Source organism: Aedes aegypti, chromosome 3, assembly GCF_002204515.2.
Source record: "Aedes aegypti strain LVP_AGWG chromosome 3, AaegL5.0 Primary Assembly, whole genome shotgun sequence".
NCBI classification, from domain to species: domain Eukaryota; kingdom Metazoa; phylum Arthropoda; class Insecta; order Diptera; family Culicidae; genus Aedes; species Aedes aegypti.
The window spans coordinates 298,825,803-298,838,893 of record NC_035109.1 but is presented as its reverse complement, the minus strand read 5'-3'; the positions used below and the strand labels follow the sequence as shown (position 1 = coordinate 298,838,893).

Genomic DNA, 13,091 nt, shown 5'->3' with positions numbered 1-13,091 from the left:
GGATTCCCGTATTTCCCGGGATTTCTGTATTTCCCAGGTAGTTCTATTAAAAAAGGATTGACCATCCATTTTGAAACCAAAACTATCGTATAATTTACTTTTCATATCATTCTAACCAATGACCTTACTAGATCACTGTATAACTATATCGATGTTGATTTGTTGTTTTTTTTTTTTTTTGTAATCAAATAATTGTTGATAAAATAAGTAGCTCTTTGACGATATGTTTTTTTTCCAAAATAGATTATATGCTATACAAAATACAGGATTTTTCGATGGATCATTGAGTATGCTCATAAAGTTTTCATGGATTTAATCACATTTACCATCGTTAGACTCTAGTTGGTTATTATTCTAGTGCTTGAAAGGTTTGATTTAATGATGGTACAGGTCGAACTCGATTATCCGTTGTATCGATTTTTTTCACTCCGGATAATCGAATCATTAAAAGAAAAATTAAAACTGCATTAAAAGAACTTCAATATTATCTTTTTTCGTTGTTTTATTTATTTATTAGAATACGACTGTTGTGTAACTTCTAAAATTAACGGCTTTTCAGTCTTACGTAGCGTTTTGATTCATCCGTAAGACTGAAAAGCCGTTATTTTAGATGTTTTATTTATATAATGCAGTGGCGCAGCCAGAAGTTATTTCTAGGAACATTAGGGATCTTGGGAAGAACTTATTTTGACCGGCATACAAAAAACCTGTTTTTCAAACCCCCTCTTTTTACCTACATTTAAAGCTGCAAAACCATTCATATTGTATATTGCAATACCAAATTATCTCAAATTTATGCATAAAATCTCAAACACAAGAATATCAAAGGACAAACTCCGGATAATCGAGTCCGTCCTGTACATATTATTTGAACTTCATACGATTTGTCAAGAATCTCCACATGGACTCAACCTCATATTTTGTGTTGTTCTGAAGCCTACCGTACACAACGAAATCAATATTTTTTTTTGAGAAACATGAAAAAATTACTTACAAAAAAGAGAATGTAGGTAACATACAAATTTACTGGTATAAAAAATATGTAACAAAAATACGAATAATTTTAAAAAATCATCAAATTTGCTCTATTTTCACGTTTTTGAAAATTTCCCGGGATCCCGGGATTTCCCGGGAAATGACAAATTTATTTCCCGTTTCCCGGGAAATCAAATCCCGGGAAATTTGAAAACTCTATCACAAAGTAATCTAAGGCATGCCGAGTAATTGATCAAATCCCATCTATGACTGGCGAAAGTTTTAACATTTGATTTGATGAATTGCTGTCACGCAATTTGATTATCGTCTTATCGCTAGGAGGAATGTATACAAGCTACTGTTACTAGAACGACAAACATTCACAAAAAAAATCGCCCGTTGAATCGCGCGACAATCTTCATGCCTAATTTTTTGTACTTACGTGTGCAAATAGGTAGTGAGCGATTGATTAGCCACAAAATGACGTAGGTTTGGGATAAAACCGTTGAGGCGATTAAAGCAATCAATGGCAACAACAGGTCATTTAGAACCGCGATAAGATTGCCGCTCTGATTCCCATTTGTATATAATAAATCAACCCCCGGGGAACAAAACTGTTCAGTTGACACAATTATGAAGGCTAAGGTGGGCATCGTTTTGTTGCTGGCTCTAGGAGGTGTGTTGCTTGTTTGACAAACTCTTCGTTGATTTGAAGTTCTAACCTATTGAATCAATGAACTATATTTTTAGCCTTGGCCAGTCCTATCGATCAACGGCTTTCGCTGATCCGCGATGAAGCAGGTAACTTGCACTTGGTCAACCCGGATCCGTACACCGTGATCGAAGAGAATCTTGAGCCACTTTTCACGCCGGAAACCGATGTCATCTTCCGATTGTTCACGCGCAGTAACCCAGTTCACGGACAAATTCTACAATGGAACAATGCAGCTTCGGTGAGCAACTCCAACTTTAACGCAGCTCACCCAACCCGTTTCACGATCCACGGCTGGAACGGCGGTGAAACATCTGGATTGCACGGTAACATCCGTAACAATTATTTTGCCGTTGGTGATTTCAACGTGATCAGCGTGGACTGGGGTGCAGGAGCAAACACCATCAACTACATTACTGCTAGAAATCGGGTGGCTTCAGTAGGCGATATCATGTCACGGATGATCAATACATTGGTTTCGGCTTCCGGTATTTCGCGGAACAGCATCAGCTTGATTGGTCACAGCTTGGGAGCTCACGCCGCTGGTAATGCCGGTAAACTGCAAAACGGTCAGATTCAGACAATCATTGGACTGGACCCGGCTGGACCTCTGTTCTCATTGGGTCAATCCGATATCATGCATCCAAACGATGCGCAGTACGTCGAAGCTGTGTTCTCCAATGCTGGACTTCTGGGATTCGACCTTCCACTTGGTGATTCCAACTTCTATCCTAATGGAGGTCGCTCGCAGCCCGGATGTGGCATCGATCTGGCTGGTAACTGCGCTCATTCGAGAGCTCACGAGCTGTTTGCCGAGTCGGTTTCAAGTACGGTAGGATTCCGTGCAACCAGATGTGCGTCGCACAATGAGATCATGGCTGGAAATTGCACACCCAGTGGCGCGGACGCCCGTATGGGCGGTGAGCCGTCGAATCACGGCCGAGGAGTTAACGGAGCCTTCAGATTCAACACGAACTCCGCTTCTCCGTTTGCCATGGGGTAAATGGCACGAGTGATTTAGGATTAAATAGGTAGCCGTATTGACTGATTAGAGCTTATGGGCGAATAAACTCTTCATTTTCAAATGATCAAAAACCATTTTTATGATGATTGCCTAAAGTAATTTAACTCCTCATTTAGTTGTAGGACTTCAGATCTACACGTGAGCAATTCTCGCTGAAATCAGGCCGCCATCGGCACCCATCGTTTGAATACCAATTGTAGGTCACTGATCGCTAGTATATGCTAAAACATGACAATTAAAAATGAATTGTGTGGCGCGTAAGAAATCTCAGAAGTTGCGATCACAGTGCGACCTTAGAGATGAGGCCATGACAATCCGTCATTAAAAGTCGTACAAATGCACACAGTTGGCGTCGTACACACAGTCAGCATCCTTCGCGCAGCTTGTCTTAAGGTGGAGATGAATCGAAGCCAAAACTCAAATTTTCAAGAGCACACATCTGGAGAACCGAGTATCCGTTTGAGCTGAAAACCTAATCGATTGGTCCCCACCAGTAAGTAACCAATCGATTAAGTTTTCAGCTTAAACGGATGTCTGGTTCTCCAGATTCGTGCTCTTGAAAATTTTAGGTTTGGCTTCGATGCATCTTCACCTTAAAGCCAGGAGACGATGTCAAAGAGCGAGAAAAGAGGGAGTCCCACAAGAGCTGAGAACTGTATTCCAGCAAGATAGGGCGTCTGGGCCTTAAAGCGAGATATTAAACTGAACAAGTCTAACTGCTTCAACGAGCTGTGGTGAGCAACTGATGTTAACCCTTGGGGGTGCCTACCAAGTGGTAATGGCAAAAATCGAGGGCCCATCGACGACGGTCGAAACGTGTGCTGACAAACCGAAAGGAATCGTAGATGATCTCTACACAATGCATGACAATGTGGCACATGACAATCGAGAAGAAGGAATCACTGAAACTCTTCCGGTTTCCAACGATGAGCTCATAGCAGCACCGCGAGCACTTTGGTTGAACAAGACCCTCGGTCCAGACGGTATTCCCATGTGGTACGTTAAACAGTGTTCTTTGCATACCCGGATATAGTTAGGAAGGTGAAGCAGGAACACTTGGATGAAGGTCGATTTCTAGACATTTGGAAGATGCAGAACACTGTTGCCGAAGCCAGAAAAAACACCTGGAGATGTTATGATCACTTAATAAACTCGTTAAACTCTTGGAAAAGGCAGGGTGTATAAGAGGGTGATGAAAAAGCCATACAGAACCGTGTGTTGGTGTAAGAAACTCACGGAGACTTGGAGTAATTAAGAGTTTCAGCTAGAGCCCACAAGGCTGGGACCACTGCCAAGCTTCATCCCAGCTGATCGAGCTTCACCCATTATAGCTACGCTTTCTGGAGAGTTAACGAAGATCACCCAGTACTTCTCTTAGATAACCCTGTACTGCTAATCGAAATTTATAATTTGGGATAAAAAACGAACAAATATTGGTTTCAGTAGGTATCTCGTAAACATCATCAGATAGAAATTCACTCATATTCGCTCATATTACGACTCTTAATACGATTATAATTCGCCATTTCAAACATAAACAATGATAACTTAAAGACGTATTACTGACAATCTATCCTACTTGCCAAAATTTATTGCACCCCATATTTAATTTGGCTTTATGATAATATCTCCGATAACGAAACAACAATAACCCGATTAAAAAAAATCAGTAAAAAACATTTATTACCCATAAGTAGCTTTTGAAATATAAACGAATATCACGTACCTATATCAGGTCCTTATCTAGCCTCTGGCGAACGGCGATTGTGCGTTCGTTCGTAGATAGTAAACACCCCGGACTCCAAGTCCTCGGTTTGAAGGTTCGCCACCCATTTTGGCGTACGGCCCGACGGAAGAGCAAGTTCCGGCCAGAATTTCATTGTAATTGGCACACTCCATGGAAATAAAGTGATTGGCAGTGGAAACCGACTCGGCAAATAGCTCGTTAACTCGCATATGAGCACAGGTTGATGTAATACATCCAGGCTGCGATCGTCCTCCGTTCGGGTAGAAGTTGGCCTGAGCCAGTGGAACATCGAAAGCGAGGTTTCCGGCATTGGTGTAGATTGCTTCCGTGTAGATCGCATCGTTGGCAGTCAGGATGTCGGCCTGTCCCTGCGAGAACAACGGTCCAGCCGGATCCAGAGCGATGACGGAGTTTAGCTGACCGTTCTGGCCCTTTCCAGCGTTTCCGGCGGCATGACCTCCCAAACTGAATCCGACGACGTTGATCATGTCCAAGGATTGTCCAGTCGTAGCACGAATCACGTCAATCACACGGGACACGATCATACCGACTCCTCCAACACGATTACGGGCAGCAATGTAGTTGATGGTTTGCGCACCTGCACCCCAATCTACGTTGATCACGTTGAAGTCTCCGACGCGCATGTAGTGATCCTTAATGACCCAGTGCAACGTGGCATCTTGACCCTCTACCCAACCGTGGATCAGGAACCGAGTAGGATTAGCCGGATTGAAGTTGGAGTTGGAAATCGATGAGGCATCGTCCCACCTGATCAGCTGCTCGTGAACCGGGTTGCGTCTGGTGTACAGTCGGAAGACGACATCACTCTCCGGGTTGAACAGTGGTTCGATCTCGTCTTCGCCCTCCGGCACATTGACGGGATTGATGTTCACCATATGCATATGTCCAGCGCCATCAGGGATCAGTGCCCACGGCTCTGGTTCTTCCGGATCCTGGCAATAGCCTGAAACGGGAACTTCGAGTAATCTGCCACGTAATGGGAAGTACCAGAAGCATTCTTACCAACGGCCAGGTAACAGACGAGTAATACAAGCGCAGCTGTAGCTTTCATGTTTAATTTCTAGCGGACTAACCCCAATGGGTACCCGTGTAATCGTTTTATAGATTTTCGTAAATCTTATCGCAGGAAGACGTGATTTTCGGTTTAGGCCCCTTAATCAGACCAACGCGAATAAATCCATAGATAAGTTTTGTCCAATGGTGCAATTACCGATAAAAATAGAAGCTCGAATGGGCAGCTGTGTATGGAACTGCAAGTTTCTTGAACTGTTTGAAGTTGTCGGTGTTCAACGAAACTGCTCTAATATTTGAATATATTATACAAGGGATTAAAATAGACTAATATTGCTGTGTTGAGAAGCGTTGTTTTGAGCAGAAACATTTGTTTTGACAAGAAATTAAAAGGGAGCTGATAGTGCACTCGCTGTGCTGAACAAGGCTCGACAACGGAGACCGATACAAAATTAAATGGACAGGATTAGCAGAACAATTTCAAAGGTAAAACAAAACCTCTTGTAAAAAATTAGCAGTAGTATGCAATACGTCGAGTTTCTAACAACACGAAAACTCACTAATCTCACAAAAACTTCGGACTGCGAGCAGAGTTGGACTAGATGATGGAAGAAGCACTATGATGAACACCTGAATAGCGTTGATAAAACAAGTCCAGAAAACTAAGACAATATAAGAAATGAATACGTCAATTCAGTTGATGAAACAACTGACCAGTTCCCATCAGCCGGAGACGCCGATCTTTTATCTCCATCGGCTAGTAAAATCTGTGAAACAGAACATTGGTTTAGTATGTTGGAGTAAGATTGGTCAAATCAACAATAGACTGTAACTGAAGTACCGATGTATAATCTCAGGCGACAGTGATATAATCATGTTAATAAACAAAAATTAGTGAATTGAAAAATTATCACAATTTCATCATTCTTAGCCCGCCTTACCTCATCGCCGCTATCCCTTTTCGTTCTAGCCTCTGGCAAACGGCGACTGTGCGTTCGTTCGCAGATAGTAAACACCCCTGACTCCAAGTCCCCGGTTGGAAGGTTCACCACCCATCTTGGCATACGGCCCAACGGATGAACATCCTCCGTTCAAAATTTCATTGTAGTCGGCACACTCCATGGCAATGAAGTGATTGGCAGTGGAAACGGACTCAGCAAACAGCTCGTTGACCCGGTTATGGGCGCAGATTGAAGTTATGCACCCCGGTTGCGATCGTCCGTAGTTCGGGTAGAAATTGGCCTGAGCTAGTGGGGCATCGAATGCTAGATTTCCGGCATTGGTGTAGATTGCTTCCGTATAGATCGCATCACTTGCACTTAAGATGTCAGCCTGTCCCTGCGAGAACAACGGACCAGCCGGATCCAGAGCGATGACGGAGTTGAGCAGGCCATTCTGACCCTTTCCAGCGTTTCCGGCGGCATGACCTCCCAAACTGAATCCAACCACGTTGATCATGTCCAACGATTGTCCAGTAGTAGCACGAATCGTATCAATCACACGGGACACGATCATTCCGACTCCTCCAACACGATTACGAGCCGCGATGTAGTTGATCGTTTGAGCACCTGCACCCCAATCTACGTTGATGACGTTGAAGTCTCCAACGCGCATGTAGTGATCCTTGATCACCCAGTGCAGCGTAGCGTCTTCACCCTCTACCCAACCGTGGATTAGGAACCGAGTCGGATTAGCCGGATTAAAATTGGAATTGGAGATCGATGATGGGTCATCCCATCTAATCAGCTGCTCATGAAGCGGATTGCGCCTAGTGTACATTCTAAAGACGACATCAGTCTCCGGGTTGAACAGTGGTTCGATTTCGTCTTCGCCCTCGGGTATATTTACGGGGTTAATATTCACAATGTGTAGATGTCCAGCTCCGTCCGGAATCAGTGCCCACGGTTCAGGCTCAGTGGGATCAGAGACTTTCTTCCAAGGCTCAGGATCAGTAGGATCCGTGACTTCCTGCCAAGGTTCCGGATCAGTAGGATCCGAGGCTCTCTTCCACGGCTCTGGATCAGTAGGATCTGAAACTTTCTTCCATGGTTCCGGGTCAGTAGGATCTGAAACCTTCTTCCAAGGCTCTGGATCAGTAGGATCCGAGACTCGCTTCCATGGTTCTGGATCAGTAGGATCAGATACTTTCTTCCATGGTTCAGGATCTTCCGGTCCCTGGCAATGACCTAGAAACATCCAAAGTCGATTTGAAGTCCAACGATTGCTGAAAGGTTCAAAATCACGTTAACTTACCAACCGCCAAACAACAGATAAGCAGTGCTAATGCAGCAGTGAGTTTCATTTTCTGATAGGATTGCACTAGCTTCGCCGAGAACGTCGGTAATCGTTTTATAGATTTTCCAGCAATCTTATCATTGCAAGGCGTATTTCCCAAAATGCTACCGAGTGCCGAATCGTGACTTAAATTTACCGAGACAGATAAGTATACTTAGCCTCAAGCTTTCGAAAGGCTTTAAGATCATTCAATTAAGTCCAAAAGATTTTAGTGTATGAGAAATCTCGTTTGGATCAAAACTCGACAGTTCACATTAGCTTGTAATCCTGTGATAGTATTCTTAAACCAATGATGCAATTCTATGTTCTGCATGTTGTCAAAAAAAATAAATAAGGGTTATCATTGAGAGAAACTTCAAATCTCGCATAATGTATGATTTCCAGTGAATAAATTGTTACCCAACACGCAGCAACAAAGACATTGTCACCTCCTATTCTTATTGCAACAATTTTATTCCGCAACATGAGTTTGTCATCACCTGAACAGAATATGACAAAGATCGATCACCACGTGCGCGGCGATTTTCTGGGCTTCGCATTGCAATTTTCGAGAACTTTCTCCGTGTTGGTAAACATTGACACATTATCAAACAGCATCCATAAAACAAATTTGGTTTTGTGTTTAAAATTACTGATTAATCGCGAGATGAAAAGGTTGCAACAATATTGCGCTCTGTGATTGTCATGACAATTCTGCTTTTAATTGTGTCCTTATCCGCAACAGTTGTGACAAACGGTTGTGAGCGAGCTTGCTCTGTTGTTTGTTTTTCGTCTATTTTGATGATAATTTGATTCACTGATGATTTCGCCCTACAAGCCAGTGGTAACCAAATGTGTAGCTCGTGATTTTGGAGCAAATGGATGGACAAAAAAAACTATCGCCACTGTGAGATAGAGGAGGATCTTCTCTACATCATGGCATTGTTAAGTAACGTGTAAATCCATTCTATTGATCAGTAACAACAAGCTACACACTTGGTTACCAATGGCTTTTGCGGCGAAAACATTTCTGAATAATTGCATGCAGTGAGCAATTTATCGTACTCTATTCTTGATGTGTTTATTAACTATTGCCTATAGGTGAATTAATCTGGGATTTCTAGATTAGGCCTTTACGTGTCATATCGACGACCTCTGCAATGAGACTATATGACGTCACATGTGACGTCATTAACACGTGAATACACGATGAAAAAAAGATTGTGTTTTTGATTTTTGATTTTCCTCTGTTCAGGAAATAAATCAATGCAACTAATATTTGAACTATTTTAGTACAGATCAAGAGCTGATTTATGGGTGATCACGGTGCTCCGACAGACCGTTATTATGAAAAAAATGTCAAACAAAGGCACCGTGGTGATATTTCTTAGATGTCATAAATATCAGAGCCTTTCGAAATCCAAATATCAACTTGGATCATTATGTCGTATTATTATTAAATTAGATAACATTTTTACAAACAACACTCAAATTGTGTACCACATTGTTTGGTGTGTGGTCGTCTTATTTTTAGTTCTGACGTTACGTCCCAAACAGAAAAAGAACCTGCTATCAGAGTTTTATGAGTACTTCCGGCACGGTAAATGGCTGGACATTAGGCCGTCCCTTATTTTTCAAAAATGCGAAATGTTATAAGTTCGTCATTGTAAAGTGCTCGTTTAGGTAAGAAAAAAATCAGGTAAACATTTTAAGTCCGTACGTGGACGCTAAGTGGTCCCCCAACGGCCCTGATGGTATTAGGCGTAGATGACCCCTATGTTTCTGGAAATCTGGAGTGTCTGTACTCCATGTTAGGAGCGGCTGATCATCGTCCGAGTGCCAGAGAAGGACTCTAAGCTAAACTGCGCACTAAGGTCCTTCGAACATTTACGGGAAATGGTCCTCCATAAATCTAGGGGGTTGGTGTCAGGCCCTACAAGCCAACCGTAAAAATACATCAGTACAAAACATCAACGAGAGAATACGGACCAGCGATTCGAAACTCGGTACCGTAAAACGGGGTAACTTTGATAGTTTTTTCGAAGAAAACTTGAATATTTATGCATGCTGTTTCAAAGAATTATTATTTATATTTTTAAAACAAGAACTGGCATCCTAGCCATCGATTGCAGTCGATAGATTGCCAAAAGATTTATTCTGAATGGATATATAATTTTTCATATGATCGAAAGTAGGTTTTCTGTTCTGGGATAACTTTGATAATGAAGTATGAATCGAACAAAATTGAATGAATTACGAACATTTGTAGGACATTGCATACCTATAGGCGTTTAACGTTATATGGAAATTTCTGACTTAGATTACAAAAATGGTCCCAGTTTGTGAAAATGCTTTTCGCTAAGAGATTTGAGACCGTATTCTAGTTCTATGATAACTAGGCTGCCAAATATAAATGGCCAACTATTCAAAAGTACATCAAATAGTGATCGTACAACAGATTGTTTGTAAGCGTTTCAAAAATGCTAAAATTGTGTCAATTTTTAATATTTGTGTAAAAAGCCTCAAATGGTCTCGATTGAAATGAAAACAGCTCTTATATGGAGTGTCATATCAATATTCTTCAGTTTTGCATTCGTTTTGCTTAACCGATTAACAGAAATTATGATATTTCGTTTAGTATGTGGTGGGTTACGCACTATCAAAGTTACCCGCATTATCAAAGATACCCCGTTTTACGGTACGTGGAACTGCAAATCTCTCAACTTCATCGAAAGTACTCGCATACTCTCCGATGTACTGAAGACTCGCGGGTTCGGCATCGTAGCGCTGCAGGAGGTGTGCTGGACAGGAACAATGATGCGAACGTTTAGAGGTAACCATACCATCTACCAGAGCTGCGGCAACACACGTGAGCTGGGAACAGCTTTCATAGTGATGGGTGATATGCAAAGGCGCGTGATCGGGTGGTGGCCTATCAATGAACGAATGTGCAAGTTAAGAATCAAAGGCCGATGCTTTAACTTCAGCATAATCAACGTACATAGCCCTCACTCTGGAAGCACTAATGATGACATGGACGCTGCCCAAGCCACGACGTCAAGATTATCATAGAAGATTTGAACGCTCAAGTTGGCCAGAAGGAGGAGTTCTGGCCGACGATTGGACAGTTCAGCGCCCACCAGCTGACGAACGAGAACAGCCTACGACTGATAGATTTTGCCGCCTCCAAGAATATGGCCATTCGTAGCACCAATTTCCAGCTCAGCATCCCGTATCGATAGACCAGAAGATCAACTCAGCAGCCAGAATGGCAAATCGACCACGTTTTGATCGATGGACGGCACTTCTCCGATATAAAAGAGGTCAGAACCTATCATGGCGTTAACATTGACTCCGACCACTACCTGGTGATGGTGAAACTGCGCCCAAAACAATCCGTCATCAACGATATACGGTACCGACACCTGCCTCGGTACAATTTAGCGCGATTGAAACAACTGGATGTCGGCAATGCGTACGTGCAGCATCTTGAGGCAGCGTTGCCGGATGAGGGCGAGCTTAATAGGGCCCCTCTTGAGGACTGCAGGAAACGGAGTGTTGCGGCGAAGGATGAACCACGAGCTCACTCAACTCTACGAAGAACCCAGTATCCTGAATTAGCTAAAGCTGGAAGGTTACGCAGAGCAGGGTATGTAGCAAGAATGCCGGACAACAACCCTGTAAAGATGGCGTTCGCTACGAATCCGGTCGGAACAAGAAGGCGTGGGGTGCAGCGAGCTATGTGGATTGAACAGGTGCACCAGGAGAGCGTGGGTCGCAGTCGAGGATGGAGAGAAGCGGCCATGAACCGAGTGAATTGGCAAAATATGGTTGGTGAGGTTTTATCAAGCTAATTGATGTAAAATCAAACAAATAACTAATAATAATGAGTACTTCCAGTTATTCAATGGGAGCTTTCTTTACCAATTAACCTTTTGTGCATGTGTATATCATGTGGCAGGTAGTAGAGTATCTTCATCTCCATGACCTGGGAAGTCGAGTAAATTTTATTGGCATCATACAATTTATTTTTAATTTTCATGCAAAGAATATTACCATGGTGGGATGGGATGGGTTTACGTATTTAATGAACGGCCTTTATCATACAGGCGCTTCGGCAGTGTTTTCTCTTTATCGACTTTCTCTTTGAATTAGTACACGAAATCGGATCGATTTTAGGGCCATTTTACGATGCATGATTGCGAAGGATGACGAATACTTTCTACTGAATCGAAAACATTCAGTTGGCCAAGTAATTAGCTAAAGAGAATGTCGGTGAAAAGAGTCAATCATTGAAGTACGCCCTTATGATACTGGAGGCTGAATACATACACAATAAAGGATCTCGGTTATCCGGAACATGAAAAAGGCACGGCGTACAACTAACTTAGAATGATTTATTTGAACGAATTTGAAATAAAACCAGAGCTGAGAATGATAATAGTAGTAGGCTTGAGTTTTTGCGAAAATCACGTTGTTCTTCTGATGGGGCTCTGCACAAAAATCTGCCTCTCTCTTTCCCTCCTTCATGAAATTAGTGAACAACAAGGCCAGTAAACGTCAAAATCTCATGCAAATTCAAAACTGTGCAGAGCCCCATACAGTAGTTCAAAATTGTGAATCTCATCAAGTAGCCTATGTTGGGTACATGAATTTTCTAAATCAGTAGTGTGATTGAAGACTGTGTTTCTACAGTAGTTTCGGGTTGCCCTTAGCAACGGGTGTTTTGCTATTTTCAAGGCATTTTGCCTATGGGGCTCTGCACTGTTTTTATTTTGTATGAGATTTTGACGTTTACTGGCCTTGTTGTTTACTAATTTCACGGAGGAGTGAAAGAGAGCGAATGATTCTTGTGCAGAGCCCCATAGGGCTCTGCATTCTTTTGATTTTGCATGGGACTTTGACATTTACTGGCCTTGTTGTTTACAAATTTTACGGCAGAGTGAAAGAGAGAGGAATATTTTTGTGCAGTGACCCATAGCAGCGATACGCGTGAGTTTCACTGGCTCCGTTGACTGTGATTTGCTACGCTTGCCTACTGTAGTGTGAATTTCAGAACTTTTCCCAGCTCTGTTCAAAACTGACCGTTCGTGTCACGTGGTTGGTACAGCCAAATAGCTTCAGCTGTCGCAGCACCCAACGCTACGTATTTTGCTTTGCTCGATGATGTTGCCACAGTGGTCTGGTGCTTACTGGACCACGAGACGATATTGCCGAATAACTGGAATAAATAGCCACTAACAGATTTTCGATCGGAAATGTCCGCGGCCCAATCTGTACAAGCCTACAAGCGGCTTAGCACGCTCGATCGACTTCAGTTCCAGCGT

General features: G+C 42.7%; 3 protein-coding genes across 3 annotated transcripts; 1 reads left to right on the top strand and 2 right to left on the bottom strand.

The window, feature by feature from the left end:
* Positions 1–1,512: 1,512 nt before the first annotated feature.
* LOC5568701 (pancreatic triacylglycerol lipase) lies at positions 1,513–2,782 on the top strand. Its single transcript, XM_001652475.2, has 2 exons — positions 1,513–1,651; positions 1,726–2,782. The coding sequence occupies exons 1-2, from the start codon at positions 1,609–1,611 to the stop codon at positions 2,688–2,690; spliced, it is 1,008 nt and encodes a 335-aa protein (XP_001652525.1). The 5' UTR covers positions 1,513–1,608; the 3' UTR covers positions 2,691–2,782.
* Positions 2,783–4,363: 1,581 nt separating this feature from the next.
* Positions 4,364–5,584, bottom strand: LOC5568700 (pancreatic triacylglycerol lipase). Its single transcript, XM_001652474.2, has 2 exons — positions 5,482–5,584; positions 4,364–5,422 (listed from the first exon to the last, which is right to left on the bottom strand). Exons 1-2 carry the CDS (start codon positions 5,528–5,530, stop codon positions 4,455–4,457), a joined length of 1,017 nt encoding a protein of 338 aa, XP_001652524.1. The 5' UTR covers positions 5,531–5,584; the 3' UTR covers positions 4,364–4,454.
* A 797-nt stretch (positions 5,585–6,381) lies between these two features.
* LOC5568699 (pancreatic triacylglycerol lipase) lies at positions 6,382–7,849 on the bottom strand. Its single transcript, XM_001652473.2, has 2 exons — positions 7,744–7,849; positions 6,382–7,676 (listed from the first exon to the last, which is right to left on the bottom strand). Exons 1-2 carry the CDS (start codon positions 7,790–7,792, stop codon positions 6,457–6,459), a joined length of 1,269 nt encoding a protein of 422 aa, XP_001652523.2. The 5' UTR covers positions 7,793–7,849; the 3' UTR covers positions 6,382–6,456.
* Positions 7,850–13,091: the final 5,242 nt, after the last annotated feature.